Genomic DNA, 13341 nt, shown 5'->3' with positions numbered 1-13341 from the left:
AATCGCTCTCGCTGCTGGTGGCTATGATTGTAAACAATGTGAGGATGTGAGGAGCTCCACAACCCGTGACGTCACGCGCACATCGTCTGCTACTTCCGGTACAGGCAAGGCTTTTTTATTAGCGACCAAAAGTTGCGAACTTTATCGTCAATGTTCTCTACTAAATTCTTTCAGCAAAAATATGGCAATATCGCGAAATGATCAAGTATGACACATTGAATGGACCTGCTGTCCCCGTTTAAGTAACAACATCTCATTTCAGTAGGCCTTTAAAGATTTGTTGTTTTTGTCAAACCATCTTTTTTTCAGAGAATGCAAGATTTTATACAAGCCAGAAGCGTTGTAACAAAGTAATACTGCTGTGTTGTAGTGTTTTTTGTATGTTTGCTTTTAATGATTCCATAACATTTTTCCTCAGAGTTGAATGATTCCATAATGTTTCCACTCTGCTTGATCTAAAAATTAAACTGTTGCTAACACAATTCACAATTGATTAATCTTAATCTTGGTTTAATTCACTGTTTCTTAAGGCCAGCAAGTTGCCATTACAAATTTGAATTGTTTTGATCCGCTTTTTTTATGCATTTTACAACTACAACTAAACAAACGTTTTCCAAGACTTGTAATTCCATAATATTGTCCACGGATTGTGGAATAAATTCCTGCTTTTCTGTTACCTGAAATGTAATATAAAAATAGGGATAGGAAGATATTTGCTTTTTGATTTTAATTAGGAAAATAAACACATTTCGGACTATCCGCCACTGTTATTAGATTCTATGTGGTGATTGCCTCACATCCTCTCACCAGCAACTTTTCTTATTAACTTGGCATCCATGCAGTCTTGGTATCTGTGAGTCATCATCTGTGAATGTGTGTGAGCGTGCGTCTCCATGAGTCACTTCTGACTGCTCAAGGTGATAGTCCTATGGGTGCTATTTCCGGATATGCCATCAATTTTGTCTTATCTAGTGTGGAGGTCCCTTTTAGTATGTGTGTGTGTATGTGTGTGTGTGTGTGTGTGTGTGTGTGTGTGTGTGCGTGTGTGTGTGTGCGTGTGTGTGTGTGCGTGCGTGTGTGTGTGTCTGTGTGCGTGTGTTTGGCTGTGTTAATGAGACCACGAATAATATTCTTATCATTTCTACACCTCCCTTTACTAAATTACTTTTTTGATGGATTGTAATGAAGGCTTGGGTGAACTGGCATAATTCAAAGTTAGAAATACTTTGCTCAACAGAATATATTCCTAATGATATGTAGTGTGTGATACAGCCAGTTTTTAATGTGTGGACAAAAGCTTCACACAGTATTGGTCAGCAAATATTCCACCTTTATTATGTTTGAAAATAGACATACTGTACTGCATTATGGATATTTGTAAACGTTTCTCAATTTCAGTTGTTAATTATGCATTTTAAATTCCTTACTGGAAAATGCACAGTTACAGTACATCATGAAACTCTCTGAATGTCTACGTAAATTACAAGAATAAACCTGGAATAATATATTTGTTGATAGTAGGAGCAAAAATATGTTAAATGTGGAAGTCAGATTTGGTCAAAGAACAGATAAAACCAAACACAACGCACAGCATGGAACTACTAGAGAGCACATTTATTGATCACACGCTAACACTTTGACTACAATGGGAAGGTGTTAGAACAACCCGTAGTTTATGGTCTTGAACAGTAGAATTGCACTTTATGCGTGACAGGGTAACATTTGAAATATTAAACATTGGCATATTTAATATCATTAGTTTTGTGTTTTGTGTGAAAACAACATTGACTTTAGTGAGTGAAAAAGAAAGGGTGGAAGTAGCAGCAGGAATGTTAGTAAAAGGTCAACTTACATGGACATTTTCATTGCTAATGAAGGTTTGCTGGAGGGACCTGCACCAGTGATGCGAAAGATGAAAACAAGCAAATGAGAACACTGTTTTTCTTTACTTTAAAGCAGTATTGCTCAATTTGTTGTAAAAATAGCGTAATTTAGTATTTACCAACAACTCACAGAAAACATGTAACACGTACTGTATGTTCTTGCATTTTCTACCAATATTATACAGTGGAACCTCTTATAATTAAGAGCAACTTATTTGGAAACTCTAAAGCCAAACAAAAGATGGTCAATGTATAATTTGACTCTTTGTATGATATTTTATAGGTGTGTGTGAGATAATTCAAGATAGTCTTAGTCATTTCTAAATTGTACGTCTTTAGAGGCATTCAACTTTAAAGTATCAGTAGAGTAGGAAAACAAGTTGACTTCATATACTTAAATTATATTTCATTGTAGTTATTAAACCATTTCCAATGTTATTTACAATTCACAAAAAATGTGAAAATACTGTATAAACATTAAAAAATGCCGCAAATTCAGTCGGCCATTCTTAATATTCAGCTCCAAATATATTCGACGAATTCCGTAAATGATAAGTGATGATAGAAATGCTTCTGCACTCTCACCATATTATCAGATCTGTCATATTGGACATACACACAAATTGGAAAGATATGTGCTGTTTAACATTCACAATCCTGATGTAAGACAAGAACACATACATTTGGCTTTTTTTTTTGCATTCAAAATCATGAATAAATAGCTAATAATTAAGTCAACAGAGCGAGGGTCCGCTTTTGCGACCAATATACCCTCAAGAAAACAGCCACAAACCGCCAACAACACTCCATTTATATATCAGAACATGAAAATTTACCAATGTTGTCATTAAAAGCGTCAATCCAGACCGCCTATTTAAGCGATGCATTGATAGCTGTGAGCTAATGCTAGTTTGCGCTGCTCTTGTTGACACACCGAGCCGGCGGCTGCTTCTGCTTCATCTCAAACCTTTAGCATGTTTGTGACAAAGATTATGTTTCATGCAGCTCTCACTTGGTAGTGGATAACATGTGGCCATGAACTGAGAGGTTGGACACTTTAACAGTCCACGAGATGTTGAAAAAGACACAAAAAGATGCTAGTTACTGCAACTTTATTAACCTTTTGTGAGTAATGTGATAAGGTCTTCATCCAAACTGGATTATGCATGCGTCATGTCGGTCAGCATCCATGCGAGAGTGGAAATATTACAACACGTGTTTGTTTTATTTTGATTTATTATGGTAAGTTTGTATGTTTAGCGCAGAGCAATTTTATTGATGCTTAAGTGTTTCAAAAAAAGTGATCGGTCAAATGCAGAGGATAATCTCATCACACCTAGTATGTGTGTGACAGTCATTGGTACTTTAACTTTAACTTAATTAGTCCGGCATTTGCCTCCTTAAACTGATTACTCATCCTTTTTGTGTTCGAGCTCAAAAATATAAGATTTGGATCATAAAATTTCTCCAAGTATTTGTTGTTGGCTCTTACAAAGTCTGCTTGATTAGCATTGTTGTTGATTGAGAAGGGATCTGTAGTTCTTAACGCTATGTCACGGATCACGTTACTGGCTTGCTCATAACTCTGAAAATGGTTCTGGGATCTCGGGTGAGATTATTTTTGATCATATTTATTTATTCGCAAACCTCAGAAGTATCTTGGTGTCATAAATCAGATATATATTTGACAATAGCATTAATATAGAGGCAATTTCTTTTTCCACTCGTATTTTAAAGGTTTTCTCTGTCTGTAAATCTGTTGATGATTAAGAAGACAAATGTATTCAACATTTATGCCACAGATTATTGTAATTAGCTGCTGATCTGAATCTGTTCATCAAATCTCAAACAATTGTCCATCTGTATGTGTGTGTTTTCAAGCAATGCACACAACTGAACACCATGCGACTAGTGTACTTTATTTTCTGCTCTTCAAAGGAACATATGCTTTCTACCAGATTGAGATTCATTTTGCGTTGGTGGTCCATGACTATTGCTTTTATTCTAGAACCCTGAAGCTGTTTCGATTAACCCCTGAATTGTGTGCAATCAGGCGCAACAAAATGTATGCTAAATAAAAACTTTTCTTAAAAATATTATTGAATGTTTTTGCTTAATATAGAGAGATATGTTGAAATCTGTGTTTTTTATTGACAATCTGTGCTGCTGTGCATGTTTGGTCTCATTTATTATGTCTTTCATCAGGTTGCCTGGTCTTACTAATCCAATTGTACTGTAAGGGTGCTGTTATGTTTAGCTTGTCTAATTTGCGCCAATGATTCTACTTCAAGGGTCTCAAACTCAAATCACCTAGGAAATATTTATAATATATTTATCAGCCGCAAAAGGCCTGCGGGCTGCAAATTTGACACCCCTGTTGTAAATGAGCTATCATACAGTAAGACCTGCATATCTTATTTCTTAAATGTAAAACGTTTAATGCCAGTGATTTAATGAGTCGAGCGCCTGGGTAGTCTTCTTCTGAATTTTTGTGCAGCTCTGACATTTTTGTGTGTTTAATGACCATTGTTAAAATGAAAGCTAATCGTCAATAATGCCTGCTGCTGTTCTGCTCCCCCTCAGCAGGAGCTCTACACGATGTGACGCCACTTAAAAGAAAAATGTTTGCTTGTTCAGGGGCTGTGTTCTATTGATTTGTTCTTGGGTTGCTTTGTTTGTCTTCTTATTTTTTTTTTTTGCGTGGGTAGTGCTCACAACCTTCATGTGTTGTGAAAGGATGTCTGAGAGCCGGCACACATTAAACTTGTTTTGTCTGTTCTGCCTCTAATCCTGATATTGAAATACGTCAAACATAATGAAGAAAGTGACATTTTCGGTCACGTAAGCTGACCTTTTAGGAGCATTTATGCACTCCCCAATAATCTGTATCCCACTACTCATCATTCACACACTATTTGTACACTCCTTTGAGCCAGACTGTTGTCAGGTCTCTGTTTTTGGGGTTACCGGCTGGATGTTCTGGACTTTGGAAAGTGTAACTGGCACCTTTCCTTCCCCGGGAGTTGGTGCTCTCATTATAGGTGTACCTGTGACAAAAACACAGGTGTTGAGTTTGCTAGTCAACTAAAACAGTGGGAGAACCTTTTTAACAGGTAAATAATTTAACCCTACCAACTGTTGAATGCAAATCTGCCAGCCTTTCTTTAAACTTTTGCTGCAGATATAATTCCTCTTTGGAGTAGCTTTTGGCAAAAGCAGACAGCAGGAGACCAACAGCCATTGACGTGCCTCCCACACAGAATAGTACAGCCCCAGTCAGTTTGCAAACATCCAGTGCATGGTTGAAACTGACTGCCTGGCTGTTGAAAAAAGAGAAAGGTATTAGGTATGTTGTTGATGGGTAACAAAAAGGTACTGTAATTAGGGTAACTAAGGATGATGAAGTAGAGTACATCATGATACCGCAATCACAATAGATTCTAGTTTGAGTCTTAGTAGATTAGTATAATTGATTAACTTTTGATTAAGGCATCTAGGTGGGAGAGATGTATCAATTAAGCGCCTGATCGTCTGAAAGGGATTGTCTTCGGCGGCTACCCATTGTGGCCACCTATTACAATAGAGCGGAATGAAATTGCACCTGAGGATAGATTAATTGACAACACTAAATTGACCCTAGTGTGTGAAAGTGAGAGTGAATGTTGTCTGTCAATCTGTGTTGGCCCTGTGATGAGGTGTCGACTTGTTTAGGGTGTACCCCGCCTTCTGCCCGGGTGCAACTGGGATAGGCTCCAGCACCACCCGTGACTCAGTGAGGGACAAGCGGTAGAAAATGGATGGATGGATTAAATCAATGCAATAGTACTGCATATTATCATTATCAGGTCGATTGTAAATGTACAATTTAAAAAAGAATATGTAAGCGGTAGGAAATGGATGGATGGATGAATATTTCATTATTGAACACCTTCCTTCCGCCCGATTGTAGCTGAGATAGGCGCCAGCGCCCCCCGCGACCCCGAAAGGGAATAAGCGGTAGAAAATGGATGGATGGATGGATGAACAAATTAACATTTATTACCACATGAACACACAGAAAAGTACTGAAAATTGATACAGTTGAGCACTACTACCGATTCCCAGGTATCGGTAAATGGTACCGTATTGGTTCAAATGTGAAATGTATCTATTCCTGCATGGCTTAAGTGAGACCATTCAATTTAATGTTTCTAAAAAGCTCAGTTTGGATATGAGTCATATCAGCAAAAAGAATATAAACACATTAACCACAAATGAGAATCAGTCAATGAGAGTCTTTAACACTGCACAATCTTGTTAAGAGGTCAGTATAACTTAAATGTCATAATCATTTTTTGTATGACAGTCCCCAATGACATGGCGGAGGTGAGTGTGTGGGAAATAAAATTTTCTTTAATCCAATACCCTTTAATTAAAAATGATTATTCAATCAGGTACCTGTCCACAAAAAGGAGATCTTCTTCACCAAATGCTTCAATCCTAGCCGGAGTAGCATAGCCCACCATGATGACAATCAGGCCAGCAAAAAGGATCACAGTGCCAAACACGAGACAGACCTTAAGTAGGAAAATAATTAAATGTTTTGGAATATTTACAGTTAAAATGTTATTTCACCATGCTGAAGGATAACCTCACCTTCCAGAATAAAGAGCTCCACCTGCTAGGCGATCTCTGAATCTGAAAATCTTCATCACGTTCCCAGATGGAAGCTGTGCACTCCTCATAAAACTGAATAACAAAGACATTTTATTATTTTATCATTATTTTATATTGTTCTCTCACGCTGTATGGGGTGCAGTTTTATGGCTTTGTTCTACCTGGTGTAAGTAGGAGCGGACACCATACTGCTGGTAGTTCCCGTTGACTTGGGCTTGCTCGCCGTACTCAGACCCACAGATCTCTGAGCAAGACGCCATCCTTCACATCTGTCTGCCTGCTTGAGCAAACAACAGAGTGTAACGCATGACTGAAGCCACCCACGCAGATTTGCACTCCTCGCATCATAAGCATCCTTATATCATATATATCAACGCATTAGGAAACAAATTTGCCCCCAACTCAGTGGCAAAGGGTATATTAAATAGTGTTAATATTCTGTATTTGATATTGTGGTGTATAATCCCATTAGCCAATATTACACTCATTTGATGTACCTTTGTCAGGAGAGGTGTGACACACACTTATCTATTCATTTGTTGCATTCAAAAACATTTAAGTGTACCAATGACAAAAATAGGCAGTCAGGGCTGGGACTAAATTGCTATTGAATAGCATTCCAACAGCCTTTAGGTTTCGGAAAATACTTATTCTTGTGCCATAAGAAAGTGTTTGAAATGTGGATTTAAATTGTCATTGGTCCCCTTTAATCATGCTGTTAACGACAAAAATGTAGCTAATTGTTAAAATACAAAATAAATGATGTGCTGGGAAGTGTGTGCTTTTATAGCAACATCATAACATAAAGGTTGTTGCTGCAACCTTTTACATCAACGCACAGTACATTACAATATAACATCCTGTTTATTCACCAACAAAACAGTTTGTGTTATCGAGTAAAGGTTTTTAAAATGTGTCGTGTGGTTTCTAGCAAATAGGATAGACAGACAGAAAGACAGACAGACAGACAGACAGACAGACCAATCGATCGATCGATCAATACATAGATAAATAAATAAATAGCTGTAAGTGTTGTCATTGCAACATGTTTTATGTACAACAAAATTAAAAAGTGTCAAACAGTCAAAGTGTGAAAGTGCAGAGTAGCAAAAACATATATTCAACAATATATTCAAACATGTCTAAAATCCAGACATAAAAATAGTTAAAATAATTGTAAATCAATGTACAGATTCAAACAAAGTCATTTCAAAATTATTAAATAGTTACAGACGTTGGATTACAATTAAAATGTATATATTTTCAATTTGTTAGTTATTGCTTTGATTGATCTGTAGTGGCTTCCTGATAGTAACAGTTCCTACAGAGAGTGAGAGAGGGAGGGAAGGAATATTGCAGGCTTGACCTTCCACATCCCTTTGGACCAGTTGAAATATCTTTGAAGAAAAAAAGAACCAGTAGCTCAATTGGTAGAGATTTACAGGCTTGGGACTCACTATGGATTAAGTTTACAATTGGGAATGACGGAATATCTTTGAGCAAAATACTGATCATCCAACTGCTTTAAAAAGACACCTTCACTTTCAATATTTTCAGGTGGTTTCCCCTTGTATACAGTAAAACCTGTGCTGAGACTGTTAAAATACGCAAATCAACCACTTTGCATTTCAAAATACAATTTCCCATAGGAAATATTGTAAAATTATTTTGTCTGTTACAGGGTAAAGTCCTCAAAAGGCAAACCAAGGCCACAGTTAAATATGTTATGCTCACTAAGGTCCCACTAAACATTTTATTTTTAAAATTTTGGACATATTCCGAATTGTAAGACTTAAGGTCATTCAGCTTTAAAGGTTTCCTTGCGCATAATGTAATAAGGAGCGGCAGTTGCCACAATAACACATTTCCTCAGTATGGGACAAGAAGGGATTATCTTTCTATTTTTTCTGCAAGAAGTGTATATAATAATAAAGTTTGCACACACACCCAATAGTACACAGCCATAACCTCAAAATAGTTAATAAATCACTGCCCCTGTATTAACGACCATAATGATGTTATATGTTTTTGTCAGGTAGAACAAAATAGTATCCGCTGTCTCCACTGAACACATTAACTGAAAGCAATGGAATATGGATATGGAAATATTTTTCTTAGTCATGTCAAAAGAAGCAAAACAAATGTTTCATGGTGTCATGTTCTTTTATTATTTTGAAATCATTCATAATTTCTTACCAGAAAACAATGTGTCAAAATGGAAGTAAATAAGGAATGGCCACTAAGCATGTCAGTCTATTTGTAGTCAATTATTGCAAGACACAAGGATGGGGCATGATGGAAGTTTTGATGGCCGCTTCTTGTAGTCGTCAATTGAAACATGAGCAAACACTTAAAAATGAATGTGTTCTGTAAATTATGATGGACCGGTAATACAAATATATCACATCAATTCCATATTGGCATCCTGAATTAAGCATTGTGCAGCTGGAATTTGACCAAACTGGCAAAGCATTTTTTTTTTTGTTAATATGAATTACGATGATCAGAAAGTCAGTGACAAGCAATAAAATATATATCATATATATATATATATATATATATATATATATATATATATATATATATATACATATGTGTATATTATGTCATAATCTATTTTGTAATGATCTGCAACTAGAGTTTATATACCCCAACAGTATTACAGTATTACACTCATAAACTCACTCATAAACTTGATTTTTATTTATACAGTGTTTGACATAGTAGGTATTTACTGATACTTCATTGTCATTTTTTAAGTTCCAGGAATGCCACATAAATAATACGTTTTCATTAAATGGCAAACTGTATGTTTGGATTAGAACCAGGTCCTATAGTATACAAAAACAATAATAAAGACACCGTTAAAACAAAAAACATTGATTCTTCCGCACCGTTAATTACATTACTGCCTAATTTATACCTGTACCTGAGAACTGTGACGGATACAAAACACTCCGTGCCAATTTAGAATAATAACGACCCTGATGATACATAATCCAAATTAATAGGAAAGTGTTTAGGATGTTCAGGATTTTTTCAAAATGTTAGGGGTTGGCTTATTGATCCTAATTGTTAGAGTACCGATACCAATGGCAATATCAGTAGCACGTCAACACTATATTAGTCCTCTTCTGCATTTATTTTCACAACAGTATGTGTTTCTAGTGGTGTTCTGCTCGCAAAATCATTTGATGATATTGAAAAATGTTTGTTTTGTTCAATCGCTTTCTTTTGACAGCCAACCTTGCAAGCAGATATGAATGTCCTCTTACTTTTGAAAAACAATTTGTCTGCAAGGAAGTGTCTGCTACTAATTTTTAGAGCAGACTTGTATTCGATTTATCCTGCAACATACCTGCTGTACGCAAGAGCCTCAGCAGAAACTTAACCTGACATACTCCCACGGAGAGGCCTGGGGGGTTTTAAAATGGGATGATTTGACTGCGAGGTTGATAGAAGACAGCCTCTGAACAACTGTATTGTTGATAATAGAGGTAAACTATTGGTATTGTTCATGATCAATAGCGCTTTTTCTATTGGTATTTGTATTGCTCTAGTTGTAGTGTAAAAATGGTCATTGTCATTTCTATATTATTATTTATCTCACTAACTGCTTCTTTGCTATCACTTTTACCATCATATTTGTACATATCGTATGTGCTGGTGTTGTTCTATTGTTGTTGTTGTTTTTGTTGTTATTGTTGTGTTTGCTGTTGTTGTTTGTGTCTCTCTGTCTAATACCCCTCTTATCCCTACACATTCCCCTCTGTCTTCCTTTTATCTCTTTCTATTCCTTCCTGCTCCGGCCCGGTTGCACCGAATGATAATAAAAATACATTTAATAAAGTCAAATTCAAATAAGGCAACTAAAGACGCTGAGATCATTATCCATGCGTTTGTTACGTCTCGCCTCGATTACTGTAACGTATTATTTTCGGGTCTCCCTATGTCTAGCATTAAAAGATTACAGTTGGTACAAAATGTGGCTGCTAGACTTTTGACAAAAACAAGAAAGTTTGATCATATTAGGCCTATACTGGCTAACTTGCACTGACTTCCTGTGCACTTAAGATGTGACTTTAATGTTTTACTACTTACGTATAAAATACTACACGGTCTAGCTCCATCCTATCTTGCTGATTGTATTGTACCATATGTCCCAGCAAGAAATCTGCGTTCAAAGGACTCCGGCTTATTAGTGATTCCCAGAGCCCAAAAAAAGTCTGCGGTCTACAGAGCGTTTTCCGTTCAGGCTCCAGTACTCTGGAATGCCCTCCCAGTAACAGTTTGAGATGCTACCTCAGTAGAAGCATTCAAGTCTCACCTTAAAACTTATTTGTATGCTCAAGCCTTTAAATAGACTCCCTTTTTAGACCAGTTGATCTGCCGTTTCTTTTCTTTTTCTCCTCTGTCCCACTCTCCCTTGTGGAGGGGGTCCGGTCCGGTGGCCATGGATGAAGTACTGGCTGTCCTGAGTCAGGACCCAGGATGGACCGCTCGTTCAGAGTCGGGACCCAGGATGGATCGCTCGCTTGTGTATCGGCTGGGACATCTCTGCGCTGCTGATCCGCCTCTTCTTGGGATGGTTTCCACCTCCGCTTGGGATGGTTTCCTGCTGGCTCCACTATGGACGGGACTCTCTCTACTGTGTTGAATCAACTACGAACTGGACTCTCACGGTTGTGTTGGATCCACTATGGATTGAACTTTCACAGTATCATGTTAGACCCGCTCGACATCCATTGCTTTCGGTTCCCCTAGAGGGGGGTGGGGTCCTCTCCAAGGTTTCTCATAGTCATCATTGTCATCGACGTCTCACTGGGTGTGAGTTTTCCTTGCCCTTATGTGTGCTCTACCGAGGATGTCGTTGTGGTTTGTGCATCCGTTTGAGATACTAGTGATTTAGGGTTATATAAATAATCATTGATTGATTGAAGAGAAGTATCCTACACTTCTCTTTTGTAAAGTAAATCCGAACAGCCGATATCGGCATCTACATCAACTATATGATTTGCCTGAGAAGCTGGACAGGACAAAAAAAAAGAAAGACATGAAGTAAATAATTGTTGAGACATTTACTGACAAGTGAATTAAAGGGCAATGATTATTGAGCTTGGTTTTTTTCAGACATGTTGGATTGTGCAACTGTGTTAATGTGACGTCTATTAATGTAACTTTGTTAAATATGTTTAAAACAGTGGTTCTTAACCTGGGTTCGATCGAACGCTAGGGGTTCGGTGAGTCTGCCTCAGGGGTTTGGCAGAGCCTCCGTCGCAGCGTTCAAGACACACCAGACTCATGAATTGATTAACGTGGAACCCGACTTGATTAAACAAGAGGAAAAACTAATTGGGGTGTTACCATTTAGTTGTCAATTGTACAGAATATGTACTGTACTGTGCAATCTACTAATAAAAGTTTAATTCAATCAATCAATCATGTAAATAAAAACATCTCCCTATCGGCCTATCTGTACTGTAAAGTTAACATTTGAATGACAATAAAATGGAAGTCTAAGTATTATGGATACCCCCCCAAACAATGGTCCTTCTAATTTTACATCTAATTTGCAAGTGTGTAATTTGTTGTGAGTCCAGGAACTGTGTTGGTTTTGTTTTTGAACAAGGTGATGTTCATGTTGTGCACTAGTAAAAAAAACAAAAAAAACATATAATTTTGTCTTGAATTTGAAAAAAAAAAAAAAAGAAAGGTTCGGTGAATGTGCATATGAAACTGGTGGGGTTCGGTAGCTCCAACAAGGTTAAGAACCACTGGTTTAAAACAAAGTACTGCGAGCTGGCCTGGGTGCTTAACACCGTGGCGACCCCAGCATTAAAACATGCTTACGTCACACGTGACGTCATACCCCAAGCACGAGTCATCCACAACCCCCCATGAGACACAACTAGGCACACACACTATGTTCATAAATTATATTTACTCTAATTGCATCTGAATCAAATCCAGGCGAGTGACCTCCTGGCCCCCCCAAAAATGCAATCCGTTCAAACCACTAGCAGCAGTTCATGTAGTTTATTTAGGTTGTGTATTTCATAATTAACATAATAACATAAATACACGCACACCGATGTCATCAAAAAAACACTTCGCCATTGCTCCCTTTCCCGCTCAATGGACGTAATCGCGTGATAGGTGAAAGCCGTGATTTGACATCGTGACAACGAAACGACGATGTTGTTTACAAGACTAGCAGTCAAATGAGCTTAAAAAAATTATATTCAAAATAAACTGAAGCCGCAAATTACCTGTCATTAGCAGCTCGGAGAGTGAAGACTCGCTGCTGCTTGCTCAGCCGGCTCCCATCACTCTGAAGTCTCTCTCTCTCTCTCTCTCTCTCTCTCTTTCCCTCTCTCTCTCTCTCGCTCTGTGGATGATTCACAGTCCCTCTCGTACTGCGCATGTGCCAGCTCCATGACAACATCACGATTCAGAGCTGTATATAAATAACCAGGCAAAGACACTCATTCAAAATTCAACAAGAGGGTGCATGAATAAGGCTTAGATAGATAGATAGATAGATAGATAGATAGATAGATAGATAGATAGATAGATAGATAGATAGATAGATAGATAGATAGATAGATAGATAGATAGATAGATAGATATAGATAGATAGATAGATAGATAGATAGATAGATAGATAGATAGATAGATAGATGGATAGATCAGTGGTTCTTAATCTTGTTGGAGGTACCGAACCCAAATAGTTACATATGCGCATTCATCGAAACCTCCTTAGTGAAAAATAAAATGTTTTTTTTTTCAAATTCAAGACAAA

General features: G+C 37.4%; 1 protein-coding gene across 2 annotated transcripts; it reads right to left on the bottom strand.

The window, feature by feature from the left end:
- Positions 1 to 1309: 1309 nt before the first annotated feature.
- nrsn1 (neurensin 1) lies at positions 1310 to 12928 on the bottom strand. Of its 2 annotated transcripts, none has more exons than XM_061916186.1 (6): positions 12809 to 12928; positions 6701 to 6819; positions 6519 to 6611; positions 6321 to 6439; positions 5016 to 5203; positions 1310 to 4930 (listed from the first exon to the last, which is right to left on the bottom strand). In XM_061916186.1, exons 2-6 carry the CDS (start codon positions 6797 to 6799, stop codon positions 4827 to 4829), a joined length of 603 nt encoding a protein of 200 aa, XP_061772170.1. In that variant the 5' UTR covers positions 6800 to 6819; positions 12809 to 12928; the 3' UTR covers positions 1310 to 4826. The 2 variants fall into 2 exon arrangements, with proteins under 2 accessions (XP_061772170.1, XP_061772171.1); XM_061916187.1 differs by having other exon boundaries at positions 6701 to 6816; positions 12809 to 12916.
- Positions 12929 to 13341: the final 413 nt, after the last annotated feature.

This window comes from Nerophis ophidion, linkage group LG11 (genome assembly GCF_033978795.1).
Source record: "Nerophis ophidion isolate RoL-2023_Sa linkage group LG11, RoL_Noph_v1.0, whole genome shotgun sequence".
In the NCBI taxonomy this organism is placed as follows: Eukaryota; Metazoa; Chordata; class Actinopteri; order Syngnathiformes; family Syngnathidae; genus Nerophis; species Nerophis ophidion.
The sequence above is the reverse complement of the archived record's forward strand: the minus strand, read 5'-3'. Positions and strand labels throughout refer to the sequence as shown.

What these genes read in the sequence shown, in the direction of transcription:
- nrsn1 (XM_061916186.1), bottom strand. Translation starts at nt 6,799, where the DNA reads ATGGCGTCTTGCTCAGAGATCTGTGGGTCTGAGTACGGCGAGCAAGCC. An exon ending in TCCGCTCCTACTTACACCAG is followed by an intron (nt 6,612 to 6,700) that starts GTAGAACAAAGC and finishes TTTGTTATTCAG; the next exon opens with TTTTATGAGGAGTGCACAGC. An exon ending in GGAGCTCTTTATTCTGGAAG is followed by an intron (nt 6,440 to 6,518) that starts GTGAGGTTATCC and finishes TTCCTACTTAAG; the next exon opens with GTCTGTCTCGTGTTTGGCAC.